The sequence below is a fragment of the Pongo pygmaeus genome, chromosome 11, assembly GCF_028885625.2.
Source record: "Pongo pygmaeus isolate AG05252 chromosome 11, NHGRI_mPonPyg2-v2.0_pri, whole genome shotgun sequence".
NCBI lineage: Eukaryota > Metazoa > Chordata > Mammalia > Primates > Hominidae > Pongo > Pongo pygmaeus.
Genome location: NC_072384.2, coordinates 17,311,553 through 17,324,041, shown reverse-complemented (window position 1 = coordinate 17,324,041; position 12,489 = coordinate 17,311,553). Strand labels below are relative to the sequence as shown.

The following is a 12,489-nucleotide window of genomic DNA, read 5'->3' as shown; positions in this document are numbered from 1 at the left end:
GCAGTCGTAAGAAATGATACAGAGATATCGCCATAATCCTCACCCATTTTCCCCAGTGGAACCGTCTTACCACCAGGATTCCTTCTGCAACCTTGTTTAGCCACGCCCCCTCCCTCACACCCGCCCCCAGCCCTGCTTAACCCCGGCAACCTCTAACTTGTTCCACATTCCTAGAATGTTGCCATTGCACAAATGTTATATACGTGGAATTATACAACATGCAGCCTGGGGTGGGCTTTTTTCACTTGGCATGTTTCTCTGGAGATTCATCCAGGTTATTGCTTGCATTAATATTTATTTATTTATTTATTTGAGACAAAGTCTCACTCAGTCAACCAGGCTGGAGTACAGTGGCACAATCTTGGCTCACTGCAACCTCTGCTTTCCGGGCTCAAGCTATCCTCCCACCTCAGCCTCCAAAGTAGCTGGGACTACTACAGGCGCCCACAACCATGCCCAGCTAATTATTGTATTTTTTGTAGAAACGGGGTTTCGCCATGTTACCCAGACTGGTCTCAAACTCGTGGCCTCAAGTGATCCGCCCGCCTCAGCCTCTCAAAGTGCTGGGATTACAGATGTGAGCCACTGCGCCTAGCCAATATTTTGTTACTTTTTATTGCTCGGTGGTATTCTATGGGATGGATACACCACAGTTTGTTTAACCATTCACCTGTAGAAGGACATCTGGGCTGTTTCCAGTTTTTGGCTTTGATGAATAAAGCTGTTATGAACATTTATGAGGTTTTTATGAGAACATCAGTTGCTGTTTCTCTGGGATGTATGCCCAGGAGTGCAGTTGCTGAGTCCTACAGTGGTTACAAGTTTTGTTTTTTAAGAAACTGCCAACTGTTTTCAAGAGTGGCTGTACCATTTTACATTCCCACCAGCAATGTCTGGCTGACTCAGTGTCCCTGCATCCTCACCAGTATTTGATGTTGTCACTGTTTATTTTAGCCCTTCTGATAGGTATGTGATAGTCTCTCATTGTGGCTGTCCTTACCATTTCCCAATGTGGAACACCTTTGTGTGTGCTTGTCATGTATGTGTCCCCTCTTTGGTGACCTGTCTGTGCATGTTGCTTGCCTGTTTTCTAATTGGAGTCTTTGTTGAGTTTTGAGAGTTCTTTATATATTCTAGATACTAGTCCTCTGTCAGCTATGTGGTTTGTGAATATTTTCTCCTGGTCTGTAGGTTGTCTCTTCATCCTCTTAAGAGGGCTTTGCAGAGCAAAAGTTTTTAATCTTGGTAAAGTCTAATTGTCAAATTTCTCTTTCATAGATCATGCTTTTAGTGTTAAGTCTAAGAACTCTTTTTGTCAAGATTTTCTTTTGTGTTTTTCTAAAAGTTTTTATAGTTTTAAATATGTTACATGTAGGTCCATGATACATTCCCACTTTGAATTAATTTTTGTATGGAGCGTGACACTTAGGTCAAGGTTCTTTTAAATTTTTTTCTATGGTTGTCTCCCCAGTATTATTCATAAAAAAAGTCTATCCTTCCTTCAATGAATTGCTTTTACATCTTTATCAAAACCTAGTGGTGTGGGTCTATTTCTAGGTTCTCTATCCCATTCCCTTGGTCGATGACTCTATCCCTCCACAATGCCACCATATCTTGTTTATCGTAGTTATATAATAAGTCTTAAAGCTGTGTAGACTAATTCTTCCCACTTTTCTTCTTCAAAAGTGTTTTAGTTATTGTAGTTCCTTTGCATTTCCATGTACATATAAAAATAATTTTGTCTATATCTACAAAAAAAAACCTTGTTGGGATTTTTGATAGTAATAGGCTTGTATAGCAATTTGAGAATTAACATCTCTACTAAATCCATCTTCCAATCCATAAACATGATATGTAGCTCCATTTATTTAGATCTTATTTGATTTCATGCATCCGTGTTTTGTAGTTTTTAACACACAAACCCTGTACATGTTTTGTTAGATTTACATGTTTTTTAGTAATTGTAAATGGTACTGTATTTTTAATTTTGACATTGGCATATTCATTGCTAGCAAATAGAAATATGTTGGATTTTTGTGTGTTGACTTCATATCCTGCAGCCTTGCTGAGCTCACTTTTCATAAATTCCTTAGAATTTTTGATGTAGTTCATCCTGTCATCTGCAAATAGGGACAGTTTTCTTTCTTTTTTTTCCAATCCGTATGTCTTTTATTTCCTTTTCTTGCCTATTGCAGTGGCCAGAACATCCAGTATTGTTAGAGTGGTGAGAACAGATATATTTGCTTTGTCCTTTATCTTAGGGGGAAAACACTCAGACTTTAACCATTAAATATAATGTTAGCTGTAGGTTTTTCATTGATGCCCTTTCTCAAGTCGAGGAAGCTTCCCATATTCCTGGTTTTCTGGGAGTTTTTATCATGAACAAGTGTTGAATGTCAATTTTTTTTCTGCATCAGTTGATAATGGTATGTGATTTTTCTTCTTTAGCCTTTTAATGTGGTGAGTTACGTTTACTGATTTTTAAATATTGAACCAGCTTTGCATCCCTGGAGGAGACACCACTCGGTCATAGTGTATAATTCTTTTTTATGTTGCTGAATGCTGTTTGTTAATGTTTCATTAAGGATTTTTGCATCTATATTCATGAGGTCTGAGGACTTTTTTTCTTTTGTCTTGTCTGGTTTTGGTATCAGAGTAACACTAGCTTCATAAAATGAATTAGGAAGTGTTTCCTCTTCTGTTTTCTGGAAGAAATTGTGTAGAATTGATGTGAATTTTCCTTTAAATGTTTGGCAAAAATCTCCAGTGAAAATATCTGGGCCTAGGAATTTTTTTATAGAGAGTTTTTAATTATAAATTCAATTTATTTAATAGTTATAGGAATGATTCAAATTATTTTATATTGAGCGAATTGTGGTCATTTGTGCTTTCTGAGGAACTAGTCCATGTTATCTAAGTTGTCAAATGTATGCATGTCAATTTGTTCATAGTGTTCCCTTATTATCCTCTTGATATCTGCAGACTCTGTAATGATATCCCCTGTGTCATTCCTCATATTGGCAATTTATGTCTTCCCCTTTTTTTCTTTGTCAGTCTTGCTAAAGATTTATCAATTTTCTTGTCCTGGCCGGGCATGGTGGCTCACACCTGTAATCCCAGCACTTTGGAGGCCGAGGCAGGCAGATCACCTGAGATCAGGAGTCCGAGACCAGCCTGGCCAACATGGCGAAACCCTGTCTCTACTAAAAATACAAAATTTAGCCGGGTGTGGTGGCAGGCGCTTGTAATCTCAGCTACTCGGGAGGCTGAGGCAGGAGAATCGCTTGAACCTGGGAGGTGGAGGTTGCAGTGAGCCAAGATCGTGCCATTGCACTTCAGCCTGGGCAACAAGAGTAAGACTCTGTCTCAAAAAAACAAAACAAAACAAAACAAAAAACATTCTTGTCCTTTTCAAAGAATCAGGCTTTAGTTTCATTACTTCTTCTCTAATTTTTTATTTTTAATTTCCTTAATTTCTGCTCTTTCATTATTTTCATCCTTCCAAAATATATCCTTGGGTGTATTTTACCCTTCCTCCTCTAGATTCTTGAGGCAGGAGATTAGATTATTAATTCAAGGCTTTTCCTCTTTTCTAATGTAGAGTGATATAAATCTCTGCCTTAGCACTGCTTTAGCTGTGTTTCACAAATGTTCACGTTATACTTTCATTTAGTTCATTCAATTTCATTCACTTTCACTCAGAAAAAAAATTAAATTTTCCTTGAAATTTCCTCTGTGAAATTTAGAAGTATGTTGTTTGGTTTTCAAGTGTTTAGAGATTTTTCTGTTATCATTTTGTCTTTGACTTCTAGTTTGATTTCACTATGGTAAGAGACACACTCTGTATGAATTAAGTTCTATTAAGTATGTTGAAGTTTCCTTTATGGCCCAAGATATGTCCTCTCTTGGTATATATTCTAAGAGCACTTGGAAAGAACATATATTTTGCTGTTAATTCGGAGGTGTGCTCTGAAAAATGTCAATTAGATCTTGTTGGTTGATAGTGGTGTTGAAGTCTATATTATTGCTGATTTTCTGTCTATGTGTTTATCAATTGCTGAGAGAGTCTCTAATTATAATCATGGATTTGCCTTTTCCATTTCAGTTTTATCATTTTTGCTTCACATATTTTGCAGCTCTGTTGTTTGGTGAATACACAATTAGGATTGCTATGTCTTGGTGGATGTGCTTTTTATTATCATGTAATATCCTTCTCTGTCTCTGGTCATCTCCTTTGCTCTGAAGTCTACTTTATCTGGTATTAATATAGCCACTCCTGTTTTGATTACTATTTACATGATCTATATTTTTCATCCTTTTACTTTCGGCCTACCTATATAACTATATATTAAGTGAATTTCTCAGACAGTATGTAATTGGGTCATGTTTTTCAATCCATTCTGCCAGTCTCTGCCAATGTATGTCATTGGCATACATTGAATTCTCCCTTAACATCGTCAACAGAGTCTTGGAAACTATGACTTTCCAAGAATATACAGTAGGTGTTCGAATATCATTGTTCCCTTCAATGTGGTTTCATTATAATGTTGACGAGAAAACAGTTGGTTCCATTACATATCATTTCACTCAAAGCCTGTTTCCAAGAAGGTATCAACAACATTGAGGACTTACTGTATTTAGGCCTTTTACATTTAATGTAATTATTCATGTTAGAGCTCAAGTCTGCCATTTTATTTTTTGCTTTCTATTTTTTTCCTTTCTCCTTTGCATTTTTATGTTTTCTTTTTCCTGCCTTTCTATGACTTATTTAAAAATTTTTAAGTATTTCATTTTGATTTATCTACAATGTGTTAGAGTATATATCTTTTTTATAGCTCTCTAAAGTGGTTGCATTAGGTATCACATTATACACATACACACAGAGAGAAAGTATCTACCGGTGTCATCATTTTACCACTTCCAGTGAAGTATAGAAACTTTACCCCCTTTTATGTCCATTTACCTTCTCTCATATGTAATACAATTTTCTTATATATTTTATCTACATACATGTAGAATGACATCAGAAAGTGTTGGCCAGGCACAGTGGTTCATACCTGTAATCCCAGCATTTTGGGAGGCCAAGGCAGGAGGATCACTTGAGGCCAGGAGTTCAAAACCAGCCTGGTCAACGTAGTGAGAACTCATCTCTACAAAATAAAAATACAAAAATTATCTGGGCATGGTGATGCATGTCTGTAGTCCAGCTATTTGGGAGGCTGAGGTGGGAGGATCCTTAAGGCCAGGAGTTCAAAGTTATGTTGAGCTCTGATGGCACCACTGCACTCCAGCCCAGATGACAGAGTGAGACCCTGTCTCCAAAAAAGAAAACAAAGAAAGGAAACAACAACAATACTTTCTTTGCTCATCTATAAGAAGCAACCCCTGGCTGGGCAAGATGACTCATGCCTGTAATCCCAGCACTGTGAAAGGCTGAGGCAGGTGGATCACTTGAACCCAGCAGTTCAAGACCAGCCTGAGCAACATGGTGAAACCTCATCTCTACTAAAAATACAAAAAATTAGCTGGGCGTGGTGATGTGTGCCTGTAGTCTCAGCTACTCAGGAGGTTGAGGTGGGAGGATTACTTGAGCCTGGGAGGTGAAGGTTACATTGAGCCGAGATTGCACCACGGTACTCCAGCCTAGGCGACAGAGTAAGACCTTGTCTCAAAAAAAAAAATAAATAAAATAAAAAATAAGTAACTCCTAATCCATTCAAATTTTATCATGAGATTGCAGCAAATTAGCCACATCTTCAGGCACCACTTCTAATTCTAATTCTCTTGCTATTCCCACTACATATGCTGTTTCTTCCTCCACTGAAGTCTTAACCCCTCAAAGTCATTCATGAGGATTGGAATCAACTTCTAAATTCCTGTTAATGTTGATATTTTGACCTCCTCTCCTGAATCATGAATGTTCTTGGTGGCATCTAGAATGGTGAAAGCTTTCCAGAAGGTTTTCAATTGACTTTGCCCAGATCTATTAGGAGAATTACTATCTATGGCAGCTATAGCATTATGGCATTTATTTCTTAAATAAGACTTGACAGTCTGAATTACCCTTTGATCCATGGGCTACAGAATGGATGCTTTGTTCACAGGCATAACATCATTAATCTCCTTGTATGTCTTCATCAGAGTTCTTGGGTGGCCGGGTGAATTGTCAATGAGCAGTAATAGTTTGAAAGAAATCTTTTTTTCTGAGCAGTAGGTCTCAATGGTGGCCTTAAAATATTCAGTAAACCATGCTATAAATAGATGTGCTGTCACCCCGGCTTTGTTGTTTCATTTCTAGATTACAGGCAGAGTAGCTTTAACATGATTGTTAAGGGCCCTAGGATTTTCAGAGTGGTCAATTAGCATTGGCTTCAGCTTAAAGTCACCAGCTTCATAAGCTGCTAATAAGAGAGCCAGCCTGTCCTTTAAATATTTGAAGCTAGGCACTGACCTCTCTATACCTCTCTATTACCTATAAAAGTCCTAGTGGCATCTTCTTCCGATATAAGGCTGTTTTGTCTACATTGAAAATCTGTTGGCCGGGTGTGGTGGCTCATGCTTGTAATCCCAGCACTTTGGGAGGCCGAGGTGGGTGGATCACAAGGTCAGGAGTTCAAGACCAGCCTGGCCAATATGGTGAAACCCCGTCTCTACTAAAAATACAAAAAATTAGCCGGGCATGGTAGTGGAAGCCTGTAGTCCCAGCTACTTGGGAGGCTGAGGCAGGAGAATCGCTTGAACCTGGGAGGTAAGTGGAGGTTGCAGTGAGCTGAGATCACGCCACTGCACTCCAGCCTGGGCGACAGAGGGAGCCTCCACCTCAAAAAAAAAAAAGAAAAGAAAGAAAATCTGTTGTTTAGTGCAGCCACATTTATCAGTGACCTTAGCTAGATCTTCTGGATAACTTGTTGCAGCTTCTCCATCAGCACTTGCTGCTTCACCTTGCACTTTTATGTTATAGAAGTGGCTTCTTTCCTTAAACCTCATGACCCAAACTTTGCTAGCTTCATACTTTTCTTCTGCAGCTTCCTCACCTCTCTCAGCCTTCACAGAATTGAAGAGAATTAGGATCTTGCTCTGGATTGGGCTTTGGCTTAAGGAAATGTTGTGGCTGGTTTGATCTTCTATCCAGTCCATAAAAACTGTCTCCATATCAGCAAGAAGGCTGTTTCACTTTCTTATCATTCATGTGTTCACTGGAGTAGCACCTTCAATTTCCTTCAGGAACTTTTCCTTCGTATTCACAACGTGGCTGTTTCGCGCAAGAGACCTAGCTTTTGGCCTGTCTCAGCTTTGGACGGGCCTTCCTCACGAAGCTTAATCATTTCTCACTTTTGATTTAAAGTGAGAGACATGAGATGCTTCCTTTCACATGAACACTTAGAGGCCATTATAGAGTTATTAACTGGCCTAATTTTAGTATCGCTCTGTCTCAGGGAACAGGGAAACAGAGAAAAGAGAGAGAGATGGGGCACTACTGGTTGGTGGAGCAGTCAGAACACACACATTTATTAAGTTTCCCATCTTATATGGGTGCAGTTTGTGGTGCCCCAAAACAATTCCAATTGTAACATTAAAGATCACAGATCACCATAGCAGATGTAATAATAATGAAAAATTTGAAATATTGCAAGAATTACCAAAACATGATGCAGACATGAAGTGACCACATGCTGTTGGAAAAATGATACCAATAGACTAGCTCAACACACGGCTACCACAGACCTTCAATTTCTGAAAACACAATATCTGCAAAGTGCAATAAAGCAAAGTAACATCATAATAAACTGAGGCATGCCTGCATCTCTATATGCACTGAGCTTGCCTGGGAGTGACTCCACCTCGCCAGAGCCCAGCTTTCAGGTTTTCTTCTCCGTGTCCAGCCCTGGGCTAGTGGCCAGAGGAGGGCCGTCTGCAATACAAATGCGGAAGTAAGTTTTATCCCTTTGTAGCTCTTTGGGGGTAGAGGGAATGAGGAAGAATTTTCTGATAACTTAAAAAAACTGGACTGTCGGCCAGACACAGTGGCTCATGCCTGTAATCCAGCACTTTGGGAGGCCAAGGTGGGTGGTTCACTTAAGGTGAGGAGTTTGAGACCAACCTGGTCAACATGATGAAACCCCGTCTCTACTAAAAATACAAAAATTAGCTGGGCGTGGTGGCAGGCACCTGTAATCCCAGTTACTCGGGAGGTTGAGGCAGGAGAATTGTTCAAACCTGGGAGGCGGAGGTTGCAGTGAGCCGAGATCGTGCCATTGCACTCCAGCCTGGGCAACAAGAGTGAAACTCTGTCTAAAAAAAAAAAACAAAAAACAAAAACAGCAACAACAACAAAAAACTGGACTGTCATCATCCACAAATTTGGGTTGCTGATAGTAGATTTTTGTTCCTAACCTGCCTGTGCGTCTTTTGGTCTGTAACACCTTCTGAGAAAGAGAATACGTACTGATTGTACGTATTCATTTTTCCCAATATTTCACTAACCCTGTTCCCTTCCAAACCAGTTTTTCTCCCTCAGAGGCTTTAAACCATCTGGGATTGTTACATGTGTATGGCTTGCATTGCCCTTCTAGGAAGGAGTTCCTGAGGCAGAGGCAGGCAGCTGTGACCCTGCAGGCCTGGTGGAGAGGCTACTGCAACAGGAGGAATTTCAAGCTGGTGAGAGGGCTCGTTGGGGCGGCTGGGCCCGCGGGACCAGCGGGTAACTGTCCAGTAAAAGACAGATTTGTAAAGTTTGTTTCTCTGAATGAGAGACCTCAGGCAGGAAGGATCAAATCATTCACAGACGTGGCATGCAAATTTAAAATGATCAGACCTCATCATCCCACACAGTCTCTTCTTAGCATAATCTCCAGCCCCATGGTGTGTAGGCTTCAAAATGTTTTGCAGAATTTGGAGCATCCTCAGAGCTAGACTAGGTGTCCTGCTCTGGAATGGAATAACTCCTGTCTTTTCCCAACTTGCGGGCAACAAATAAGCAAATGGATTTATTATTCTTTGTTCCAAGTACCTATTCCTAATTTTTTCTCTTAACCACGGGCATTTGCTAATGAGTATCTGCTCAAAAGAATGAACTAGAGCAACCATGGCTGTGCCCGTGTCACTTGGCCACTTGCTCTTGTCACGGATGTGACTGGTCATGACATGAAATGGTCACATCAGCAAGATTGGCCCAGCCTGCCTGCATTCCATGCCCACCAATGGCATGATAGTAGCTGACCTGTGTGGAGCAGTTCCTTAGGGCCTGTTGCTTCGCATACATCATTTTATTTAATATTAAACCAACTCTGTACATCAAGGAACTGAGACATAGAGGGGTTGAGCAGTTTCCCCAGGAGCATGAGACTAGTAAACCCCAGAGCTGGGGTTTAGATGAGGGGCTGTGACTTCCAAGCTCTTAAGCCAACCTGTTGGGCAGGTCTTTAGGAAGCCCAGGGACTGCTGTGGCCCAGGGGATGTTTGCGGCACTGACGTGGTGTTCATCCATTTATTACTGCACTTTTACTTTAAAGATGCCCTGAGGGATTTGAGTGGCCACAGGCCTCCACACGGGTGTGCTAGCCCGTGGGCAAGTCAGCTGAACTTGGCTGGCAGATGTGGACAGCAGGGCCTCAGGAATCCACTCTCCCATTTCACCCATGTGAAATCCACACCAATTCTCTCCATCCCCGGCCCCAAGGAGGCCACTTTATTATTTATGCTATTTCACAAATGCTTATTTAGCACTTATTTGCATGTCAGGCTCTGGTCTAAGTACTTTACAAGCAATAACTCACTTACTATTCTTGTGTTCATAGGTGTGTACCATTCTAGCACCAGCCCTTTGCCAAAACAAAACTAACTGTAAATCTATCTTGCACTGTCTCCTGGGGAGCACCTCTCTCTGTTTCCTGGGGAAGGCCTTGTTGCCCCTGATCCCACCTCCCTCTTGCCTCTGCAGATCCTTGTGGGCTTTGAGCGCCTGCAGGCTATTGCCCGGAGCCAGCTGCTGGCGAGGCAGTACCAGGCCATGCGGCAGAGGACAGTCCAGCTGCAGGCCCTGTGCAGGGGATACCTGGTGCGTCAGCAAGTCCAGGCCAAGAGGAGGGCAGTGGTGGTCATTCAGGCCCATGCCAGGGGCATGGCTGCCCGGCGCAACTTCCAGCAAAGGAAGGCCAATGTAGGTGGTCACCTGGCCTCTTGGGCAGGTGGGGCTGGCTGGGGCCCCAGTGGGTGAGGGCAAGAAGGAGTGAGCGGCTGTGGTTAGAGCCCACCAGAAGCACTTTGGAAAATCCCCCCGCCCCTGCCACAAGCCAAGATGTAAAATCTGTTCAATTACTCAAGAGCACAGCAAGGATACAGGACACAAGAGGCAAATTAGCAGGCACCTGGGCTGAGATGTAGATATCATGAGAGACACACCCTCCTCTCTCTGTTCAAAGTCAGTTCTACAATGGCTCTGCAACGGCTGGGGAGCCATGGCCACCACCCAGGAGCACGCAGGGTATAATATGGGAGAGGCAGCAGGTCAATGGGACAGCCTTAGCCTTGAACCTGGAAGGTGAGCTCAGGTCCCCTCCCTTTCACCTTGGAGATGATTTTTGGGGCAGGGATGGTCGGTCCCCTGGAAGGTGCAGCAAAGCTGAGCCAGACAAGCTGGGAAAGGCCCCAGTTCCATGGAAGAGAGCAAAGTGCCCTGGTTACTGGGCTGTGTATGACAGCTCAGGGGACAGAAATATTAATACCAAGGGGAGCTGCTGAGTGTCTGGGGGGCTGGGAGGACAGGGAGCAGGGGGACAGCGCCAAGAGAATAACCCCATTTCCTCCATCGAGTACTCGAGACTCAACCTTCACACTTGGCTCATTTGGAAGTTGTGATAAGGCAAAGGGGCTAGGATGACATTGACTTCTGCTCCATGGATGAAAACTTGGTCTACTAAGCACACCGCTAATACAGTGAACAGGGCAAATGAGAGAATGCACCCACAGACACATCAGCAGCATGCTTCTGCACCCGCATGCTCCCAGCTGGCCGCAAAGCAGTCTGATCTGTGACTTCGTTACTGTGGACCCTTGATGCCCTTTGAATGAAGGGACCAAGTAGTACTGAGCAGTGGTTGTGCAGCTGGGTTCCTAGGGGGTCCCTGGAGTTTGAAGGGATGCCTTAAGGGCCATCTGAGGGCAGGGACAAGCCAGCAACCTCACCTCTCCAGAGCTCTTATTATCACTGGGAAAGGGAAAGCCCTGGCTGGTTGATCTCTAACCACACTAGCTGTTAAAATCTATTGTTTCAGAGCAGAATATTGATTTGGACAAATGATGGCAGGATGAGGCTTACTTGGCTTCTGGGAGGTGCTTGCCCTGTGAGGTAGGCAGGGCTGGGCCCCCTGAGCCCTGCTGGGCCCCTGGGTAACCTTCCTCCATGGGGTATGCAGGCGCCGCTGATCATCCCGGCAGAGGGGCAGAAGAGCCAAGGCGCTCTCCCCACCAAGAAGCGCAGATCCATCTACGACACCGTCACTGACACGGAGATGGTGGAGAAGGTGTTTGGCTTCCTCCCTGCCATGATTGGGGGCCAGGAGGGCCAGGCCCCGCCGCGCTTTGAGGTAACACAAGCCTGGTGTCCACAATCCGCCCCGGTTGGGGACAGGGAAGCCTGCCCAGTCCGTGAACTCAGTCCACCTCTCGGCTTCCTGAGAAGCCAGAGCGGTGGCCAAGCGTGTGCTGTAGCCCTGCTGGTCCCACACGGAAGAGGGGAGCGTGCGTGGGTTCTGTGGTCAAAGCCTTCGAGTCAGGCAGGCTTCCCACCTGCAAGACTTCCTAGAGCCTTCTCTACCAGTGCTGCTGGGCTCTCCATCACACGGCATTCCCCGTGTATATTTGACCCCACCCGGGCACCCCCAGAGCACCTTTGAGGCCGCTGCTCTGCAGTGTGGCTGAGGAAGCTGCAGTGAGGATGGTGCATGCGGCAGAGGACACAGTGTCTGAGCTGGGGCCAGGAGGGGAGAGGGCAGGAGTCCTGCCCCTGCCCGGCAGGGTGTGTAGAGAGCCCTGTGCTGGCACACGGCAGCCCACCTGAGCCCACTGAATGTGGGGATGGGTGGTCTCCAGCACCTGAGGGAGCGGGGTAATGCAACAGCCCCCGTGCTGCCTGGCCTGCTGGACAGCCAGCTGATGGGTTGGTTGTTACCTGAAAGCCCTGCTGACCCATGTTCTCCCTCAATGGCCGTAGGATCTGGAATCAAAGACCCAGAAGCTGCTTGAGGTTGACCTGGACACAGTCCCCATGGCAGAGGAGCCTGAGGAGGATGTGGATGGCCTGGCCGAATACACCTTCCCCAAGTTCGCTGTGACTTACTTCCAGAAATCAGCCAGCCACACACACATCCGGCGGCCCCTCCGATACCCGCTGCTTTACCACGAAGACGACACTGACTGCTTGGTACCAGGGTTCACTGGCTTCTAGTGGACCTGGGGTCTGAGCTATAGCTCAGGGGAAGAAGGAAGGGG

The 12,489-nt window shown here is 44.2% G+C and overlaps 1 protein-coding gene across 5 annotated transcripts in view; it reads left to right on the top strand.

The window, feature by feature from the left end:
• The window catches only part of MYO7B (myosin VIIB), a 98,742-nt gene that overhangs the window by 61,283 nt on the left and 24,970 nt on the right, over positions 1-12,489 (top strand). For all 5 annotated transcript variants that reach the window (XR_008500976.2, XM_054477148.1, XM_054477149.2 and 2 more), the window contains exons 20-23: positions 8,574-8,658; positions 9,941-10,159; positions 11,415-11,585; positions 12,212-12,421. Coding sequence is in view for 4 of the 5 variants with exons in the window: in XM_054477148.1 (XP_054333123.1) it covers positions 8,574-8,658; positions 9,941-10,159; positions 11,415-11,585; positions 12,212-12,421 (685 nt within the window). In the remaining variant the exon portion in view is untranslated. The remainder of the gene's footprint in view (positions 1-8,573; positions 8,659-9,940; positions 10,160-11,414; positions 11,586-12,211; positions 12,422-12,489) is intronic.